The sequence below is a fragment of the Zosterops lateralis genome, assembly GCF_965231275.1.
Source record: "Zosterops lateralis genome assembly, chromosome: 9".
NCBI classification, from domain to species: domain Eukaryota; kingdom Metazoa; phylum Chordata; class Aves; order Passeriformes; family Zosteropidae; genus Zosterops; species Zosterops lateralis.
Window position 1 is genome coordinate 19,716,321 of NC_139769.1, and position 19,280 is coordinate 19,735,600.

The 19,280-nt window shown below is 37.5% G+C and overlaps 1 protein-coding gene and 1 long non-coding RNA gene across 6 annotated transcripts in view; one reads left to right on the forward strand and one right to left on the reverse strand.

Moving 5' to 3' along the window:
• Positions 1-16,009, forward strand: part of LOC310912938 — a 96,983-nt gene extending 80,974 nt beyond the window's left edge. For all 3 annotated transcript variants that reach the window (XR_014590747.1, XR_014590748.1, XR_014590749.1), the window contains 2 exons: positions 8,023-8,120; positions 15,014-16,009. This is a non-coding gene — a long non-coding RNA (uncharacterized lncRNA). The remainder of the gene's footprint in view (positions 1-8,022; positions 8,121-15,013) is intronic.
• Positions 1-19,280, reverse strand: part of COL11A1 (collagen type XI alpha 1 chain) — a 132,257-nt gene that overhangs the window by 1,981 nt on the left and 110,996 nt on the right. For all 3 annotated transcript variants that reach the window (XM_083867941.1, XM_083867942.1, XM_083867940.1), the window contains 17 exons: positions 16,729-16,782; positions 16,158-16,265; positions 15,917-15,970; positions 15,576-15,629; positions 15,003-15,056; positions 9,803-9,856; positions 9,309-9,416; positions 9,173-9,226; positions 8,074-8,127; positions 7,090-7,197; positions 6,418-6,471; positions 6,289-6,324; positions 6,126-6,179; positions 5,092-5,341; positions 3,353-3,465; positions 2,052-2,120; positions 1,204-1,437 (listed from right to left, as the gene is read on the reverse strand). In XM_083867941.1, the coding sequence (XP_083724067.1) occupies positions 1,204-1,437; positions 2,052-2,120; positions 3,353-3,465; positions 5,092-5,341; positions 6,126-6,179; positions 6,289-6,324; positions 6,418-6,471; positions 7,090-7,197; positions 8,074-8,127; positions 9,173-9,226; positions 9,309-9,416; positions 9,803-9,856; positions 15,003-15,056; positions 15,576-15,629; positions 15,917-15,970; positions 16,158-16,265; positions 16,729-16,782 (1,512 nt within the window). The remainder of the gene's footprint in view (positions 1-1,203; positions 1,438-2,051; positions 2,121-3,352; positions 3,466-5,091; positions 5,342-6,125; positions 6,180-6,288; positions 6,325-6,417; positions 6,472-7,089; positions 7,198-8,073; positions 8,128-9,172; positions 9,227-9,308; positions 9,417-9,802; positions 9,857-15,002; positions 15,057-15,575; positions 15,630-15,916; positions 15,971-16,157; positions 16,266-16,728; positions 16,783-19,280) is intronic.

Here is a 19,280-nt window from a genome sequence, read left to right on the forward strand (position 1 = left end):
CCAGCTTTGAAGGCACACCCTTGCTGTCTGGAGAAGGCTCTGTAGCTCCTCCATGTGTCACACAGCCCAGTCATCACATCATTTATCAGCACTGCACTTCCTTTAGGTGGTCTCTTATACTGCTGAGACCCCTTTCAGCTATACCAGGGTCTTGGAGTTCAGATGAGCATCCAAGCTGACAGACCTGAGTGTTTTTAGTTAGTGACATTTGCAACTTTCAGCTCTCTCTGGAGCTCTACATTTACCTTCTGTGGATAACAAAGGTGAAATGAAAATACAAGGCACATAGAAAGGCTGACATGAAGCAGTTGTGTATTAGAGTCTCACTGCTGAGGGGAGGGAGGTGCTTTGCATCTCCTGAGCTGCATCTCTGCCTCAGAGCCAGGTGTATTTCCTGGCACTTTCAGGTGCCAAATTCTGTATCTCTGACTTCTCAGAAACTGCCTTCAGAATGCTTCTTTATCAATCTCCAAAATAATTAAGGAGGCTTCAACTGTCACTTGTTCTTTTGATGTCTTTGTTTCAAAGTGTTAAATAGAGACTGTTCTGTTTCTGAGAAGTGGTAACAGTTGCTGTGCCCCAGAGACCCTGAAAGGGGAGTGCTCAGGGAGCTGATGCATGGCTGGACACCTCCAGGGAGCTAAAGGGGGATTCTGAATAGTAAAATCCACTAACTTCACCTGGCTTTGCATACACAAAGCAAGAAAAGGAAATACAAAGTCACATATCAAACTATTAAATTAATTCACTATGTTTGGGTACATACATAGGACTTACATGACACATGTTTTTGCTGTATTCAATAAATATTCTATTTGTGTATACCTTTTATAGTATAATTATATTCTGCTTTTAGGCTTCTCCTTTCATTATCTTTTTTGCTTCTGCTGCTCCCTTATACTGTGCTCATACACAGTAGCAGATAAGACTGCTTTCAGCACAGTAGGGCTGACAGCCTGCATACATTCCAAGTTTGTTCACTTTCTACTGCTTGGCTTGTGGTTATTTCTTTTTTGGTACATAGGTGAAAATTGAATATGGCACTAGTGTACTGTGGTTAAAAATCTAGTAAAAATCAGTATATGACAAGTAAAGTGTTTACAAAGCTTTTCACAGAAGAAAGCAGTGAAAAAAATAGATTTGTTTGATTTCTACTTTAAATGACAGGTTGGTTTTGTAAAGACTCTTTGAGGCTCTACTTACTGCACAGCCATCATGGAGAGCTTTGATGTAAGGATTGTTGTCATAAGACATTTCTTCATCATTGGATCCTAAGAACCTTAGTGCTTTGTCATAGCTGTCAGAGGGTGCGTCGTGCCAGGCTACAGACTGGTGACAGTTGTAAGTGAAATTTTGTCTGGCAGAGGCACTCAGTAGTTTAAGGAATGTCATTTGGACCATATTAATGGAATTGCCTTCAACATCCAAATAGGAAAGCTGGAAAACATGAAAAGTTAGATGAATATTTATTTGTTTTCTTTGGTACAATGCAAACCAAAATTATTCTTGACAAAAGAGAACCATATAACTGCCCTTAATAAAAATATCCACCAACACATAACATTTTATGAAGTTTTAAAGGTCAACACAGCTATGACTCAGTAAATAGATTTTCATGATGTTGCAGTATATTTAAGATGAAGAATTACATATTTCAACTTTGTTCTACTGGGAAAGACAGAGAATTACTCCTGCCTTATAGTGTAAATCAGCAGAATCTGTTTGGTAATCTGTTTTTAGTTAATCATAAGGTTAGTCAGCCTGCAGCCTCACCTCTGCATACTCTGTATATTTCCAGTTACCTAGACTGGGGTGGGAGATCTGTACTCCAGATCCTCACCACCAGCTGTGACCATTGGGATCACTGTGGGACAGTACAGACCAGGCTTCTGATGTCCAGGGGCAAGAGGTCATGTAGCTGCTGTAATATTTAGGGCAAAAAGGCTGGGGATCTTTTCATTATGTAAATATTTAGAAAATTCCCTGTGATTTGCTGACTGCTGGAAACGTACGTGATTTGTGAATACAGTTATATTGCAGTGACAACTTACAAGTTTGCCTCGCTTAAATTCACTAAACCAAGATCCTGGATTCTCCTTTGGCCATGATGAAATTCTAACCTGTGTGGTCAAACAGCAGAGACAGAAGTATTTAAAACATAGTTGACAGATATGAAGGTTTTACATTACTTGGGACAAATATCGCACCAGATAATAAAGAATGGTTTATCCTGAAATCTCAGCCACCTTTTAAATGTCTAAAATAGAATGTTTTTCTTGTAGAGAATGCCTTCAAATTAGTGACTTCAAATGGAATCCAAGAGAGAGTTAGTTCTATTTGAGGGAGATGGTCCTAATCTGTTAAGAGTCAGGTGAACTGCTGGTATAAATTGTTGCTGTGGAGTATCTAAATGAGTTTTCCCCAGTGTTGATGCTAACAGATCCCTGTAATTTAGGCAAGATTTCAGAAAGCTTTCCTCTCTACACCATATGCCCCAGCAGATGTAATCTTTAACAGTGAGTAAGGACACTGTTAATACTGATGCTTAGAGAGGTTACCTGGAACAGAGGCTAGACAGTGCTAAAGGAATAAAGTAGGTATTTACTAAAAATGCCCTCAAAAGATACACCTTAGGCAGTACAAGAGCCTGGACATGGCTCTACCCAAGATGGATTCCAAGTCATGAGTTTTCACACTTTTATAACTTTTGGTCCATTTACATATTGGGGTTAATTGTCCAATTACAGCTTCAAGTTATGAAGTCCCATCCTCCCAGATTACTCTCCTCAATTCACTGTTTATACTTTTTGGGCCTGAAGCTGCAACAGTGTTCTTAGTTCTCAGGCTGGAAAAGGAGTGTTTTGTCTGACTAAGCTGTGAAGAGAACTTGCTAACACTTTATATGAAGTTCAGAGTTACATACTAATGCAGTACAGAATCTGGAAAATATGAAAGCTAAAACTTAAGGTATCAATACAGTCTTTTACATCTACTTTGCATAGGAATAAATGAATAGATTTAAATGAACCCATAAGAGAAACACAGGAAGGTTTAGGTTTTAGGTGAAAAATACTAGATCATGTAATGTAAGTGGCTGCTCAGCTGTGTTGCCTTCTGAAATGTAGCAAAATGTTAGCAAGCAGGTGCATAGATTCCCTATCTGACGTTGAAAATGGTATTTGTTAACTCTATGTACCATTTTACTGCTCCATTCATATATATGCAAATGTAAATGTAATTAGAAAGACAGATACATGAAAATGTGGCAATGTAATTATCCTGTTTAGTTCAACATTGTAACAGCCTAGTAGGAACTGTCAACAGCCAACTGAAAACACAGATTGGTACTTACTCCTTCAGATTTCTTATCTGGGTAGATGCAAGTTTCCCCACCTGCTGTGAAATTGCAGTATACTTTGAAGGAGTCTCCAGAACAGCCCTGGTTAGGATCAATCCAATATTCCCCTAAGACAAAAGAGAAAATATTTGCCTTATACAGTAGAAATGGTATTCAGAAGGACCAGGCTTTACTGTTACCTAATGATCCTCCAAAGTTTGTAGGAAGGTTATTTTATCTGAATGGTTTAGGTCAGGGAGCAAAATTTGGAGCAATTTGCACCCTTATCTGCACGCAAAGGTGTCTGCATGGGGCTTGGTGTGGTTGCAGCTGGCACAAGCACCCAAAGCTTCCACTGAGAGGGATCCACCTCAAGCAAAGACCTTTTTACTCCTGGGTTATGCAGCTGCAACACCAGTGAGGGCTGGGCATGGAAAGAGCTGCACCCCATCCAAGGTCCATTCACAGTCAGTGCTTTTTAAAATCTGCTATTCTGATTAGAATGATGATTTCTATGAGGGTTCTTATCTTCAGATGTTTCACAAACAGAACAGCAAACTACTTTATGAAAACTAATCTAATCCAGTTTCAAACAAACAGTGGAGGGTTCAAAGAGAAATGACAAATCCCTTCACCAGTTCTGTCTTCTGAATACAGGGCATAGACAAAGTATTTATGGGGTTTAACAATTCTGTTGATTTAGGCTCTATATTGAAAACAGTCTTTCCTTTCTGTAAGTCTTATCCCTGGAGAATTTGGAATTTTAATGAACACATTTGCTTTTATTTTAACCAAAATAAGATTACTTTTATATGAAGACAGCTCTAAAGAAGCAAATACTGGTAAATGAAGAAGGTGAATGTGTTCTGTAAAAACCATTCCTTATTATGGAGGGTACTGAATTGTAAAATATGTCCTTTTCATATAGCACATACACTGCTTAACTACTCCTCAAGGCAACCATCTGTTCTTATCTATCTAGAGTGAAAGCAATAAAATATTATTAAACTGTCAAAATCTATTTTTCCTCCCATTTAAAAGCAGAAAAAAATATTGCTTTGAACTGGGAAAAATATGCATTGCAATTGAAAAAATTATGAAAGGATGAAAATTTAGTGAAGGCTGGCTTTCATTTAAACGTTTTCAGAGGGGTAAAATTATTTAGAAGAAAAAAAGAAAACAACAAAGAATAATAAAATCAAGATAGTTCTTAGGAACACTGGGTCTCTTCATACTACTTTGGATTTTATTACACTACTACTTGGTAGCATTAAACAGTATTAAAGAAACTTCCATGCATCTTTGCTGGCTGATCTAGAAAAAAGAGTGCTGATGCAGTAGAGAAAATTATTGCTTCCAGGGCTAAAAGACTAGTAAAGTTTTTGAGAATTATTATTGAACATAAATCTCATATAATACTAAACTGTTTCATATTGTTATACTAAGCTCTTTCATCACACTGCTGTTTTGATTGTCCTGGAAATGCAAGGCCCACCTTTCAAAACAACAACAGCTTTTTATTCATCACTTTAAAAGGTTTTAACTTGAAAAGTAGATCAGGTTATATATTTAAAGAACTTTGACTCTTACCAAGAGAACATGTGTTACATTTTTAAACTTTTATGCCTGTAAAAATGGATTCAGTGAAGGGGTATTTGTTGAGCAACTGTATGAGCCATCCAGCAATAATGGATGAATGGTGCCAAGGTGCCCTGGCAGAGCCCAGGCTCTGGGGCTGTGCAGTGTGAACTCACCGTCTGGGAAGTCAGGGTGGCAGAGCTGCAGATCTTTGCAGGTCCGGGCTGGGTTATTCTGAGTGCCCATAGGAAACTTCATGTGCTCGATATCCTGCTTCAGGGAATTCAGGGAGCCAAAGATCTCCTCCATACCATCGGAGTAATCCAGAATATTATCACCAGCATCAGACATCATATAGTCAGGAGATCTTCTTGTCTTCTTAGGTGACTGAATTGGCAGTGGCTGGATTACCTCACCTGGAGGGCCCTAAGTGGAAAACAATGTATCTAATCATACCTTCCCTTAGTTTTTCAGCAGAGAAAGACCACCAAATGTGGCTTGGAAATGCCCTGAATACACTTTCTTCAAGACATTTATTTCTTTATTTCACCTTTTTTCCTTTAGATTCATATCTATGTGCTTTGATTTACTTGAAAAAAAATATTGTAGAAGGCCAAACCATTGTTGTGCTCTAAACTCTTCTCACTACATTGCTTTTTGGGAAACAGTTTGTTGCTCCCACAAAAGTGACATGCAGAACTGACTCACAGTTGCCTCTGTATCGCTGTTAATTTTCTCAAGCACAGACATATTCTATGAAAATTGAAAACTCTGGATGTTTCCTATGAAAAATTCCACTTGGGGTCTAGGAAACAATATTTAATATATTTAATTTCAAGAAATTGAAACACTTCACTCAGATTTAGACTCTTCATTTTAGTTTGTTTTGATATACAAAATAAATTTGGAAACAGAAGAGTATCATCAGGGGAAACCAGTAGAATTCTGTTTTCTGTGCTTCAATATAACACTGCATGAGGGGCTTCTTTGTTTGGGGGTGGGGGGGCGTGATTTATAGGGATTTTTTGGGGTGTTCTTTTTGGTTTTTTTTTTATTTGTTATATGTATTTCTGTGCCTGGTGGATCTGTGTTTCCTGCAAAATGAATTTTCAAACAATCATTCATATTTTAGTTCCCAAACATTGTTTCCTACCCTTGTCAAAACAGGTTCACCATGTCAGTGTAATGCAAGGTAAGAATTCTTACTTACTGGAGGACCAGGTGGACCAGGTAAGCCACTGTCACCCTTCTGACCAGCAGGACCCTATAGAGCAATGAAAGAAGGGCAGTGTTGACCATGCTGCACAACATTGAAAAATAACACACACAAAAGCTAAGGGAAAGAGCAGAAAGCATAAAGGAGAGTTACTCACACTTGATCCTTTGGAACCTTTGGGACCCTGGGGACCCTATGGGCAAGAAGAACATATAACTCTGGTTGGAGTGTATTGCACACAGCTTTGGGAATGGTTAGAACAGGAGGGCTGGATGAAATTACTTACAGGTAATCCAGGAGGACCAGGGGGTCCAAGTGGACCAGCAGGACCAGAAATTCCCTAAAACAGAATAAGAGAATAAGCACAGAACTGAAGTATTCCCCATACTAGAGTCTGTTAAAAAAATCAGGTCTATGAAAAATGTAGTTCCATTAAGTGTCCACCTGTGGTGAGTTTTGAGTTAGGCCATGTGCTAGAGGCCAAAATAAGCAAGTTTAAGACATTATCTGACAATCTAAGTTGCATGTAGTTGTTTTTACACTGACTGCAATGGATTGTCACAGCTGTGTTCCCCTTCAGATTGGCTTGGAAACCTTACATTTTACATAGTGCCCTAAAAACATGGTTTAACAGCTAGAAGAGAGGGAGCTGCTTTGGGGAATGCAATTAATAAACATGATGAGATTGCTGCTGCTACTTTTATCGTCTTGTTAACTTGTTCTGTGTGCATATTGGGATGTACATGTTTCCTTCATTTTCTCAAACACTCTATGATTTCATTTAAAGATGTTTAATTTTGCTGTGTTTCTACAATGCCTAAGAAAGTTTTAACCTCTTGCAGGAGACTCTGGGTGTTAAATGTTTATAACAACTTTATGTCTTTCAAAAGGAAGCTTGGAAATATATACTCCTTGCTTGCACGGAACTTGAACGGAAACACAAGTGTGTTGTACTCACTGCATCACCCTTGGCTCCAGGAGATCCCTGTGGGCCAGGAAGACCCCTGTCACCCTTTTCACCCTGTTCTCCTGGAGGTCCAATCAGGCCAATCAAACCAGGGTGTCCCTAAACAAGATTTAAGAAAATATAGTTAATATACATTAAAGTAAATGTGTTTTGCGAACACATAAATTAGACCTTTCACATGGTTACCACTGTTGCATGTCAACAATCAACCTGAAACCAAATTATTCTAAAAGCGTATTTATTGTTGTTAGATGGTCTTTCAAACTTTCAGATTATGTGCAAGTTGAGACTGCTTATTTGGTGAAAGATCTAAGTGAAGGTAGTCCTTACTGAAACTGGCACAGAAATCACAGTGCCCTGGGTACAAATTTCATGCCAGTTTTCATGTGTAGCTGCTATCAACATCTCACAGAGTTCCACCTGTGATATGGCTGCATAAACAGCTGATCAAGCAGATAACAAAACCTGCACATGTTCACATGGCACAGCTATATTCATGTCTCTTTCTCTACAGTTCTTCTCTGATACACAAGCAATCAATACATTGTTGGGACTCCATAGAAAAATGCTATCCCAGATGTCTCAATCCATTATTTCAAAATAAAGTATTATAGCTGTTAAATATTTATATTTTGTTCTTTTAAAATAAAAAATGCCAATACTCATTATTTCTACTTGCTTTGTTCTGGTAAATCTGACAGTTTCTCTTTACATCAATATCTTTGGGATTTTCACTGCAAGGATCACATGGTCAATGGATTACCACACAGGCAGTAATCTTTTTCTTTCTAGGTGTTTCCAGGATATTGGATATGGCTTAAAACTTCATGATGACTATTAAGGCTGTGGGAAGCTGTTTGATAGGCATGGTACTATGCCGTGCTGATACAAACCCTCCTGCTTCTTTCTGCTAACTTTTTACAGATTTTACACTGGGCTGAAGTTAGAAAGACACAACCAATTAGCAAAGCATACCTTCTCTCCTTTGGAACCTGGGTCTCCCTTCAGTCCAGGCAATCCAGGTGGGCCCTATATAAATCAAGGGAAGTAATGTTAAAATAAGTTTTAACATCCTGCTCAGATCATGTTTTCTTGAAATGTTCCTAAAGGCAGTTCAAATCCAAGTACACATTCAGTGGTTGATGGTTGTGATTGATGATGTGATATAAAACCCAAGATGAAGTTAAAATGTATGTTTAAAAAATCCTAATGATGCTACAGTGGTATTTAAATTACTTTATAATTACAAATCTATAAAGGGTTGTATGAATAGAAACCTCTGAAGCAGAGGGTCAACTAAATGCTTAATTTGAGAAATCTTTAGATTTTATAAGTATGGCAATGCTGGTTTTGTGTAATTTGTACAGAATGAGGTAAAAAATGCAGGGCATGCGGTGTCTGTGCCAAAGACATGAATTTTTCAGAGGCTGTTAATCTCACACTGCAGATGTGTCCACAAGGAGAAGAGCTGCTATACTAAGTCTCTGTCTCCTCACCACTGCTTTCCTGGTGACAGTGGACAACTTCTGCTATGGATAGGAGTGATAAGAGACCTTTTCCACCTGGCACATATTCAAAAATGCCATAACATTTCATGTACAAAATATCATTCAGTGCTTACGCTTTCCATCTCCACTTCAGGATATCACTAGATGCAAAAGCCTAGGCAAATGCATAATTCATGAATGAAATGTGAAATTTTTAAGCTTTTGGAATGCAGAATCAGACTTTTCACCTGCAGTGTGTTGTGTGCAATGTCTACTGCAAATCAGGCTTCACACTCTCCTGATAGCAATCTCCTGTGGAGGATGGGAGGCGAAGGAGGGAAACCTAACTTCAGAAACTTTTACATATCAGTTTTACTTTCTTAAAATACAAAATTAAAATACAGCAATGCACTGAAAAGTTCTTGTTCAGCTGTCAGGAAGTCAGTGCATTTGTAGGCATATAGTTCATTTATATACTCAGCTTCAGATTTTAACAGAATATTAAAGGTCTCAAATGTTAGAAGAGAGATCTTTTGGTGATGTATTTGGAGGCTTCTATGACTGACATGTAGGAAAAAGATGCTCACCAGAGGTCCAGGGGGGCCATCCTGACCTGGTGCTCCAGGCATACCTTGTTCTCCCTAGAAAAAAACAAGAAGCTGGCTTTACCAGAGTATATACAGGAAATACAACACTTAAAATACTGTGTGCTCTGTTACTTACCACAGGGCCAGGAATGCCCCGGAGACCCTCTGGGCCAGGTTTTCCTGCAGGTCCCTGTGGACCAACTGGCCCTGTTTTTCCAGGAGCCCCTTCTGCACCAGGTTCACCCTGGAAAGAACAGACCAGGTCAGAGAAGGGGGACTGACTGAGGTTGGCAGTGGAGGGATGTACAAGAGGCAAAGTGATTTTTAAAAGCCATGGTTCTGCACAGGATGATTTCCAAAGTGAAATGTCTGTGGCTTCATAGAGAGATGCGAGGCCAGCAGAGCAGGCTGCCCTTGCTTGTTACAGGTGGGCTGTGCTGGGCCTGCACTGCTGGTTCCACTCCATTACATATTGCTATTGATTCTGGGTCTGAATGTGGATTTTACAGATTACCTATTATTACTTTGAAAAGCTCCACACTCAGTGCATCATAAGCAATTTACTTTTAATTTATAAATAGTTTATACTTCTATGCTTCAAAAAAAAAAAAAAAAAATCCAGTGTATTACCTTTGCACCTTTTTCACCTTGTCTGCCTTCAGCACCCGTTGCTCCAGGAGGTCCCTGTAAAATATGGACACTGAGCTCATAATCTCAGGTTTTTTCAAATATAACCAGTGAAAAAAATTCTGAAAGTGCAATTCCCATGGTTTTAATAAGTAGCAAATGCTTACAAAATAGCATAAAATTTCTTTTTTTGACATATACCAAACAGCTCTTATTCCCTTATAAAATTTTCTGAGTTTTTAGAATATCTAAAAGATGATGAGGTTCAAACCAAAGAATAAAATTGGGAAAATAAAACAAAACCAACAAAACAGGATATAAAAGAAAGATACTAATTTATATGTACAATAAAATTAATTTTAAACTTGCTTTGCATTGACTTCTGTCTATTCACTGTGGTTTATCCACTGATTCCAAAAAAGCCTCTCTTTCTACAGTGCACAGCATGGCAAATTCTTCTTTATTCTCAAAGTCAGGCATGGGCTCAGTAAGGGGCCTGATTACATTTGGACAGCCAAAAATTGACACATTATCCACTAAATATGAAAGTGAAAAATAAAAAGGCATTTTTCTCCTCCAAAACATCAAGGGCTGATTTTTAGGTCAGGTAATTAATATTCATTGCTTCAGCTATGAACAGGAGCAGTGTCTAAAATTTAATGTGCTCTTCTGAAAATGGTTCTCTTATATGCTTAGTTTAGAAAAGATGCACTCAAGATAATGGACCAACTGTTCTCCTACAAGGTTAATTTTTAGCCTGGGAAATGTCTTTATTACAAGTAGCTATTTCTTGCCAACCAATGAGCAGCTTAAAAGGAAAATGAAAGAAAAGTGACCATGCTCAAATGCTGTCATTTTGTGAATCTGTATAAGACTCATCTGCTCATTAATGCAACAAGCAGACTGATATGTAGAAACTAAACGGAAAAAAAAGTTCTGAAGACCAGCAACAAGAAAAATTCAATCGCTTCCATTTATTTACTGCTTTTTACTTCTCAACAACATATAGAAAAACAATTCAGGCTCCTTAAAGGTAAAGCATCAGGACACAATTTTAATATTACAGATAAGAACTGTACTTCCAGTCAAGCATCTGCCTGTTTGCTTTCTGAGCTCAGGGCTTTGGATCAGTGTTTGACCTAAAGCCATCTTTTATACTAGAGCTGAATTTAGCCCAAACTTTTTATGGCCTGATATATTTCACTATCCACTGCTACTGGCACATACCTTGAGGAACTCTACTGGTTTTCATTCCTGGAAATTTATATTCATTTTATAGCTATTTACATAGGAGTATATTAAGATCATTTATTTGCTTCTGAAATTAAGCTTTCTCCAGGGAGACATTGAACATCTGCAGCCCTGCATGAACCTTTTGGCCAACAGAGATAGCTCAGACTTTACATCAAAGATAATGTCAAATGAATTGAATTACCCACAGAGGACTTTGGCCGTGTGTTGTGGGTAACAACAGCTTATTTCTTTGGTATTTTTAAGAGCTGTAAGGGGTAAAGGACTTAAGTTTTATTTTTCAAAATACAGAGAAGCTTAAAAGCCCTGGGCCAAATACTGACTCTTTAAAACAGGAAGAATATTTTAAATCCTTGCTGTTCCAATAATAATTCATGATGTCTGCTGCATATACCCCTTTGTGTAGGTTGTAATTTGTTGGGTGGATTACAGTCTGCAGTGATAACAAGAAAGATCAACAGGTACATAAATAAATTCAGAAACATTTTAGAAACATGAGTTTTTATCTTACAAGAATTAATTTACATGCCCATTGTCTTCACTGCTTGAAAACTCCTTGCCCTGAAGTTCCCATATGGATTATAATCCACCCTATCTAAGAAGCTGAAAAGAGTTGAATGTGGCAGTTTGTACTTGGGAAATACAGTCTGTGCATAATCTAGAAATGCAGCTGCAGCATGAATTAATTAGCAGGGCTAATCCCAGTGTGGTGGCTAAAAGACAAATGGAATGACTGAGGAGTGCTGAGCAGGGGTGTTGGTTATCAGGCAGTGCCCAGGCTGCCCCAGGCACAGAGCTGCTGCAGGAGCCGCTCCTTGGCTCGGGCTGCGGCTGCTGGCCTGGCACAGCCGCGGCTTCTGCGGAGACAAACTGCTTGTTATTATTCATCTTACCTTCCTGCACTGCCCTTGCTGGAGCGGCTGGGAGATTCTAACTGACAGAAAGGAGCTCAGGAACAGTACTTTACATTAATGCACGATTCTCCTCCTCATCACCCCAGCTACCATGCTGATTTTTATGAACATTGAGCAGTAATTTTGGACATACTGCCTGATACATTTTATGAACCGAGAAGACAAAAGAAATCATGCAGAAACAAGCTCTTTCTCAATTTTTGTTACACAAGTCTATTGAATATTTTTTCTCTGTTCCTCTGTATTTCATTAAAATAATTTAAATTGTTTTTTATAGCTCTCTGTCATCTGGCTCAAAACACAATTTCCAACACAGAAAACCATTACTACATTTCATCAGCCTGTTGAGATAGGAACCTGGCATATTGTTAGGTATTCTGTGCATTTGCAATCAACAGAGAAAATCAACTTAATTTTTAAGTGGTGAGTACACCCTGCTGAGGCAGCATCATGCTGTAGCCAAACTGAAAAAAAAATCTCCTTCATAGAAACACTTTATCTTTTCCTAAGTTATTTAACATTGTATTTAAAGGCAACAAACCAAATAAACTTCTGCTCTGCAAAATTGCTGGCCTTCCTTCTGTATTGACATCTCTTCTTTTAATGGAAGAAGATAGTATGGCCTCCAGTTGAGAATAAAAACATATCTTAGTCTTGACCTTTAAATTTCTAATACTTTTTGGTTGGTATATGGAGGTTTATGTGTACATGATGTGGACATCTGATTGTCACTCCTGGGGAAAGCAACCCAGCAGTAGATCCCAAAGCTCAAGTGCCTGGCACACTGAAGGGCTGGGAGGAGCACAGGCATGGAGTGCTGTCTGTGCTGATCTGTATTGATTGCATATTGATCTGAAGGACAAATACTCTCTGATGGCATCTTTTCCTCATGCTATTTTTAACATTTGTCAGATGAAAATTAATGAATTCAAACTAGACATGTTAACCAGTACTGTATGGCAAACCAAAAAGAAGTCCCAAAAGTAAGAGATTAAATTTCAGAAAAATAATGATAGCAACCTAACTGTCGAGGGGTTCAGTCTGCATCTCTATTTCTAGATAAGCAGCCACAATTACTACCATTACTTGCAGCTTATTACTTGCATCAATATATAAAATGCATTTTATCCATTGATGTATAAAGCCTTCTGAGCATGAATTTTTGAATGATCCGCATGTGCAGATCATTCATTTAAGAAGCCAGAATATGTAAAATAATAATTACTATTTAATGAAAATTAAAAAAAAAAACACTTTAAAAGGCTTTATCAATTACTATGTCACAAAAGCCACCCTTTGTAGATTATGGTTTTGGCTTATAAATTTCTTACATACAATTGAAAAACGATTTATGTTCATGTCTTTCACTAGAACTTGCTTCCCAGGGAGAGCTGGGGAAACTTTGTAACTCTGTAACTAAACAGAAATTGCTCCAAACTCTGACACCTGGTAATAAATATGATTTCAGAACACCGGGCAGTAAAACTGAGGTCAGGTCAGTTATAAAATAGAACAGAAGAGGGGCATGAAAATGAGTAACAAAGTAAATAAGGAACCTACTGTTGAGGATTTCAAGAGCCTTTAATTAAAAGTATGAATTCTGAGCTCTGCTAGCTCATTACATCAGAGACAAAAAACCAAAAAATGGGGTGGAATATTGCTTTCTAGTGGTATAGCCAGAGCTGCACTGCACAGACAGCCATATTACTACTGAATCTGTGTCCTCAATCCAAATTAAAAGACTCTTGTTGGTGCTTTTTCTTGAAATTGATTCTATCATACAAATGATGAAAACTAATGAAAAGCATTTTTTCCATCTAAGTATGAACCTTTCAATCTTTCACTGTTTCTTTCTAGTGTAACATCAACATAATACAAATTTCCTACAAGTTTGAAACATTCTGGTACTCAAGTCATATTGAATCTGATTTTACAAAATGTTTTCTTCAAAATTCAGAAAGAACTACATAGTAATGTTTAGCCATGCATTTTCCCTAAATTGGAAATGTGTCAAACCACAGGTAAAGTGGAATTTGTGCTTCAAAACTGGGTTTTTTGTCTAGGTACAATCAGAGGGAATATAGCCCATCTGAGGAATGAGCTAGTGCCTCTGTGTATAGTAAAGCAGGAAATTTTAATTTGATGTCAAGTAAACATACTAATTGCTAATATTCAATCGAGCCATATTTCAGTTCTAGTGATAAGGTTGCTAATGTTACCATAATCATTTAGAATATTATAAATACTTTGTATGCTGGTGGATCAAATAGATTACTGTGTAAAATAAATACAACTAATTAGGCATGTCAGTTCATTCAAGCCCATTAAATCAAGCAATTTAACATATTTTGTTAAATAATTCTCAGCTTACATTTATTAATGCCACTTCTTCTGTTTTTTAAAGTGTAAAACCTGCATTTAATTGCTCTCTGAAGCACACCTAAGGGGTGATGCATTTACAACAGTTCTGGGACTGCAACATTATTTACTGGGTTGGATTAGCTATATTTGTAAAGCCTGTGAACCTTCAAAGGTTTTAGAAATAATGGAATAGCTTCATAAGTGACAGAAATGTCTGCCTGTTAATTTTGTATGCAGAGGGGATGACATAGTTTTGCACAGTATCTGCATTGAAATGATTTTATTTCTGAGACTAAAGACACCAAAACAGACACATTCTTCCTGCTCCCTGATAGCAAACAAACATGTGCCTAAAGATGGTGTGTGCTATTACTGTCATACCAACTCACTCCTGTTAGCAGACTGATTCAGTAGACACTGAATCTTCAGTGAAAAGAAAAAGCACCTTTATGGGCAAGTGATACATTCTTCCCTATGTATTTTTGTTCTTATATTCCATGTTAGCCATGTTAAAGAGCTTTCTCTGCTGTTCTATTTATTCATTTCTCTCATTACATTATTTAAAAGAAATGACAAACATCATATGATTGTCCCAGCATGGGATAAGTAGCTGAAGTTCTCTAGGACACAGTGTCTCAGAAAGAGAAATGCACAAGAGAACATGAGATATTCCTTACTCTTTTCCCAGGAGGACCAGGTGGGCCAGCTTCACCTGAAGGACCTGGTGGACCCTGCAACAGAAAATTAAAAACTCAGCAGTAAGAAAGGATGAAGTTCTCATCTTTATTAAATACCACAGACATCTGCCATGTGTTAGCCCCTTTCAATGGACAGAATCTACAGAATTAGAACTTCAATGCTTAATATGGGTATTGCTCAGATACTGCTTAAGATCTTGGCTTAATTTCATTAGTTCAGCTAACAAAGATTATTTGGCTGCAGCAAAAAATTCCTTTCTTATGCTCGGAGCTGCTCTATTTTTAGTGCTCCTCAGCAGCTCCAGTAAAAATCCTTTAACACATCACTACTTCTAAAAGAAATTGAGCCCTTGCTTAATTGTGTTACTCTAATATGGGCAGTTCCTCCTCTTCAAGGAAATAAATAGTTACTTTTCAGTATACTAGAAAAAAGCATTCACTCTGAAAATATTTTCAAGAGTGTGACTGCATAAAAACCACTGATTTGGCAAAAGATACTTTCTTATGATCAGCTGATCATGCAAGTGAAATAAAATGAAAGAAAAGTCTTACAGGTTGACCAGGATCACCATCTTCACCCTTCTCTCCACCAACACCATCCTGACCCTATAGAATTCAAAGAAAATAAACAAAAGTTCAGCTAATTTAAGTTACTAACTTTCATATGTAAATAAAAGAGCACTAATTTTCTACAGAGCCTTTTCCCAAGGACATTATTTTTCAAAACTATTAAATAATTTCGAGACATTTTTTAAGCCTCAAGAAGTGCATGAACAGAAAAGCAACAGATCTTAGAGGCAAGAGCTCATCCCCAGACAAGAAAGAGACAGGCTCAACTAGAATTAAGTGCAAACCAAGACTAGGACCTAAAACTGTTTTTAAGGTATACTTACAGCTGGACCAGGTTCCCCAGGGGGACCAGGATCTCCAGGAAAACCAACTGGGCCCTAGATAGATCAGGGGAAAAAAGCAAGGAATGTGTCATCCTTTGCCAAGCAGGTAGCAGTCATCACAAATCTTTTATGAAGCATATATTGAATGTAGTGCAGTTGTAGGAAATGCTATGGTTCTGTATTCACGCAACTTCAGCAATGCTTCACAGTGGTTTGGGTTAGAATTATGAAGCTCACTTACTGGGTTACCCTTAGGCCCATCATCACCTGGAGGTCCTTTAGCACCTGGAGGTCCGGCTGCTCCAGGTGGACCAGCTTCACCTTTTTCTCCCCTTTCACCTTTTGGACCCTGTGGAAAACATATGAACACAAAATGCCATCTGGAAATGGAACGGGCAAAATAAAGGATCGCAATGGCAAACTCATTTTTCAGACAAGGGCCATGTCACTTCTCAATAAACACTGTCATGTGAGGGGGAAATTAGGACCTCTCAGGTCAAGTGCCAAATTCTGTACCCTGTTTGCATCAGTGAACTGTTTCCAGAAAGAAAAAACATGCAAGCCAAAGTTAATACTTATGGAAGGAAAAATAGGTATTCTTTTGGGAAATCTCCATCCTCTGTTAGTACCAGATGTGGCTATGATTATAGGGAAACAAATGTCATTTTAAAGGTATAAATTCTTCGCTGCAAATTCAAAGAAGACATACACAAGTGCACAAGTGATCTGAGGAAATGCTTACCAAAGCTAGCACTGCCAGATACCTCAGTTCACCATAATAAATGTTAATGGCAACACAACAAAATACTCACAGCTGTTCCAGATTCTCCAGGAGGTCCAGGGTTACCAGCTTCTCCAGGCTCACCCTATAGATGCATAAGAATAAACTTATGAGTCATTACGGAGAATATTTCTATGAATTTTCTTCTGTTATTACATATTCTTCCCACGCTTATTTATCTAAACAGTTTATAAGAACTGTTTTTTATTTGGTCTACCTAGAGGGGGTTGAGTTATGAATGTGGTTTTGCAGAACTAGAGTCTGAAATTTTAGAGATAATACATCAAACTAATATTTTCTTGAGCCAGGGAGACTAAACTTCCCTTTGGGCTTTGGAAGATGTTCCCCTTTATTATCCCATATGCTGCAAATTTCCTGTGTCTGATTATTGCTATAGCTACTGTTAGAAGAAGAAAATATTATACAAAGAAAAACCTAAGATGAAATAATAGCATCAGTTAGAAAAACTTTCTCCACAGGCTACAGAGGTGTGTGCTATGTATTTCCCAGTGATTAAATTTATTTCATAAAGCAGATGGTTTTCAGGATGATACTGTATGAATAGAAAATCTGTGCAAGTCAAAGATTGCACTATTAAGTTAACATTTAAGATAATTCGGTCTCCTTCTGAGCTAATACACTGTATTAGCTCAAGGACTGTCTTTCAATTCTTTATTTTAAAGTTTAGTTATGACCAATTATTTTCTAGCTCAGTGGTCAGATGCATAAACTTTTATAGAAAACTCTTCTGTTAGTAGAATATTTAGTTATTAGCATCACAGAGATACAAGTCATGGAAGGATAACAGAATATGCTTTGTGATTGTTACGGAGTGCTTAGCTAAGAAATCCATACTCTTATCCTAAAGAATTTTTCAATCCAACTGCTAATGGGAGGAATCTTTCCCCCCAAGTGTATTTTTTTCCAAACCAAATGAATGTTGCCAATAATTACATCTATGAACAAGAGTAGTTCAGTACTGAAAATGCATTTTACCCAATCATTCACTGAATTCATAGATTTGGAATAAATTTGTGTATCCTTCCTAACATGTGTGACCTGCACACCTCTCTTCATTTAATGACAGTTCAGTTAATTAATGCATGTCTGTCGTTTCCACATAGTCAATATAAAACTATAAATCATAAAATACAATTTTAAACCAAAACTTATGGTGTAGGTACTGAACTTTTTTCCAGAGAAGCTCATAGCAGCATGATAACCTCACTGGGACCAGAATTTGGCCCAGTGCAAGTATTTAATTAGATTACAGGAAAATATTTCAGTACCCTTCAACTGAATTCCAGACTGGGATAATTAACAGATAACCAACATTTTAGGAACAATATTAAAATGCCCTTTAAAAAGGGCACTATTAAAGGGTGAATGTACCTTTAGAAATTCTGGTATGTTTTATTAGATATACTTAAATTTGTAGGAATCTCAAAAATTAATGATCTCTTCTAGTGTTTAATATTAATTTACTTCTGTAGCATTCTTTTTAAAACAAAACAAAACCTGTAGTGGATGTTTCAGGTCAATAAGCATTAAATATGTTTTCTAGGAAAATTCATAATCTTAATTTCCTTATTCTGTGCACAGCATTTACTGAGTCTGCAGCATCATTAGCATTGGGGTTTTGTCCATGCCTACTATCAATCAACTGAGATTTTTGTAGCAACAGAGAATGAAGTCTGGAATCAGCAAAAATAAGTTATTCAAGTTAGTAGCCATATTATATCCACAGAGTCCACCATATAGAGCCTTTCCAAAGGTGAGCCCATGGCAGGACAAAATAAAGCAGTGACATAAGAGCACTGATTGTGCCCAGTCTTTGCTAACAAGCCCTTGTGCAGTGTAATCCCCTTGGCAGCTTCTCAGAGAGAGTGTGTTCTTTTCCTGCCTTTCTGCCTAATGATATTGTAATTTATGATGATCCACATTTGATTTATAACACAGTTCTTACCCTTCCTGTTGACAAACACATCTTCATTCTATCATGCAACACTGGGCTCCCTCTGACCTACACTTGAGAGCACCAGGGGAGCACTGGGGGTGACGTTGGCTCTGTGCACAGCAGCTCCCCAGCGAGCAGCAGTGTGGAAAACTGAGAAATTGGAAGGGCTAGAAAATGTCAAGATGTTCCCTTAAAGGGCATTTGTGAAAGATGAGACCAGTTAAAGTTTCATCTCACATTAATATTTCTATATCATTGTTCTACTAAAAAATGTGCCTCATCCATGTATGCAATCCTTGTTTTATCTGACAGTGATTTTTATATTCCAAGTATAAAATGCTGTATACTATGAAATGCTGTATTTGGCTTAGGTAACTTAATGGAATTAAACAGTGTTTTGATGGAGAAGATTGTAGCTGATATATATTTACAGAGTGCATATTTATAGCTGCTAAAACCTGTGTAATCTATAGCTATTGTTGGCCTCATCTTTCTTTTCATTTTTAGTAACAAGGGCATTAATTCAGAATCTGATGTGCCTTCTCCATAGGAAATATTTCATGTTCTGTTTGGAAACAGATTTTATGATCTAATAATAGGCTTATTCCATCACTGGAGATTTTTCT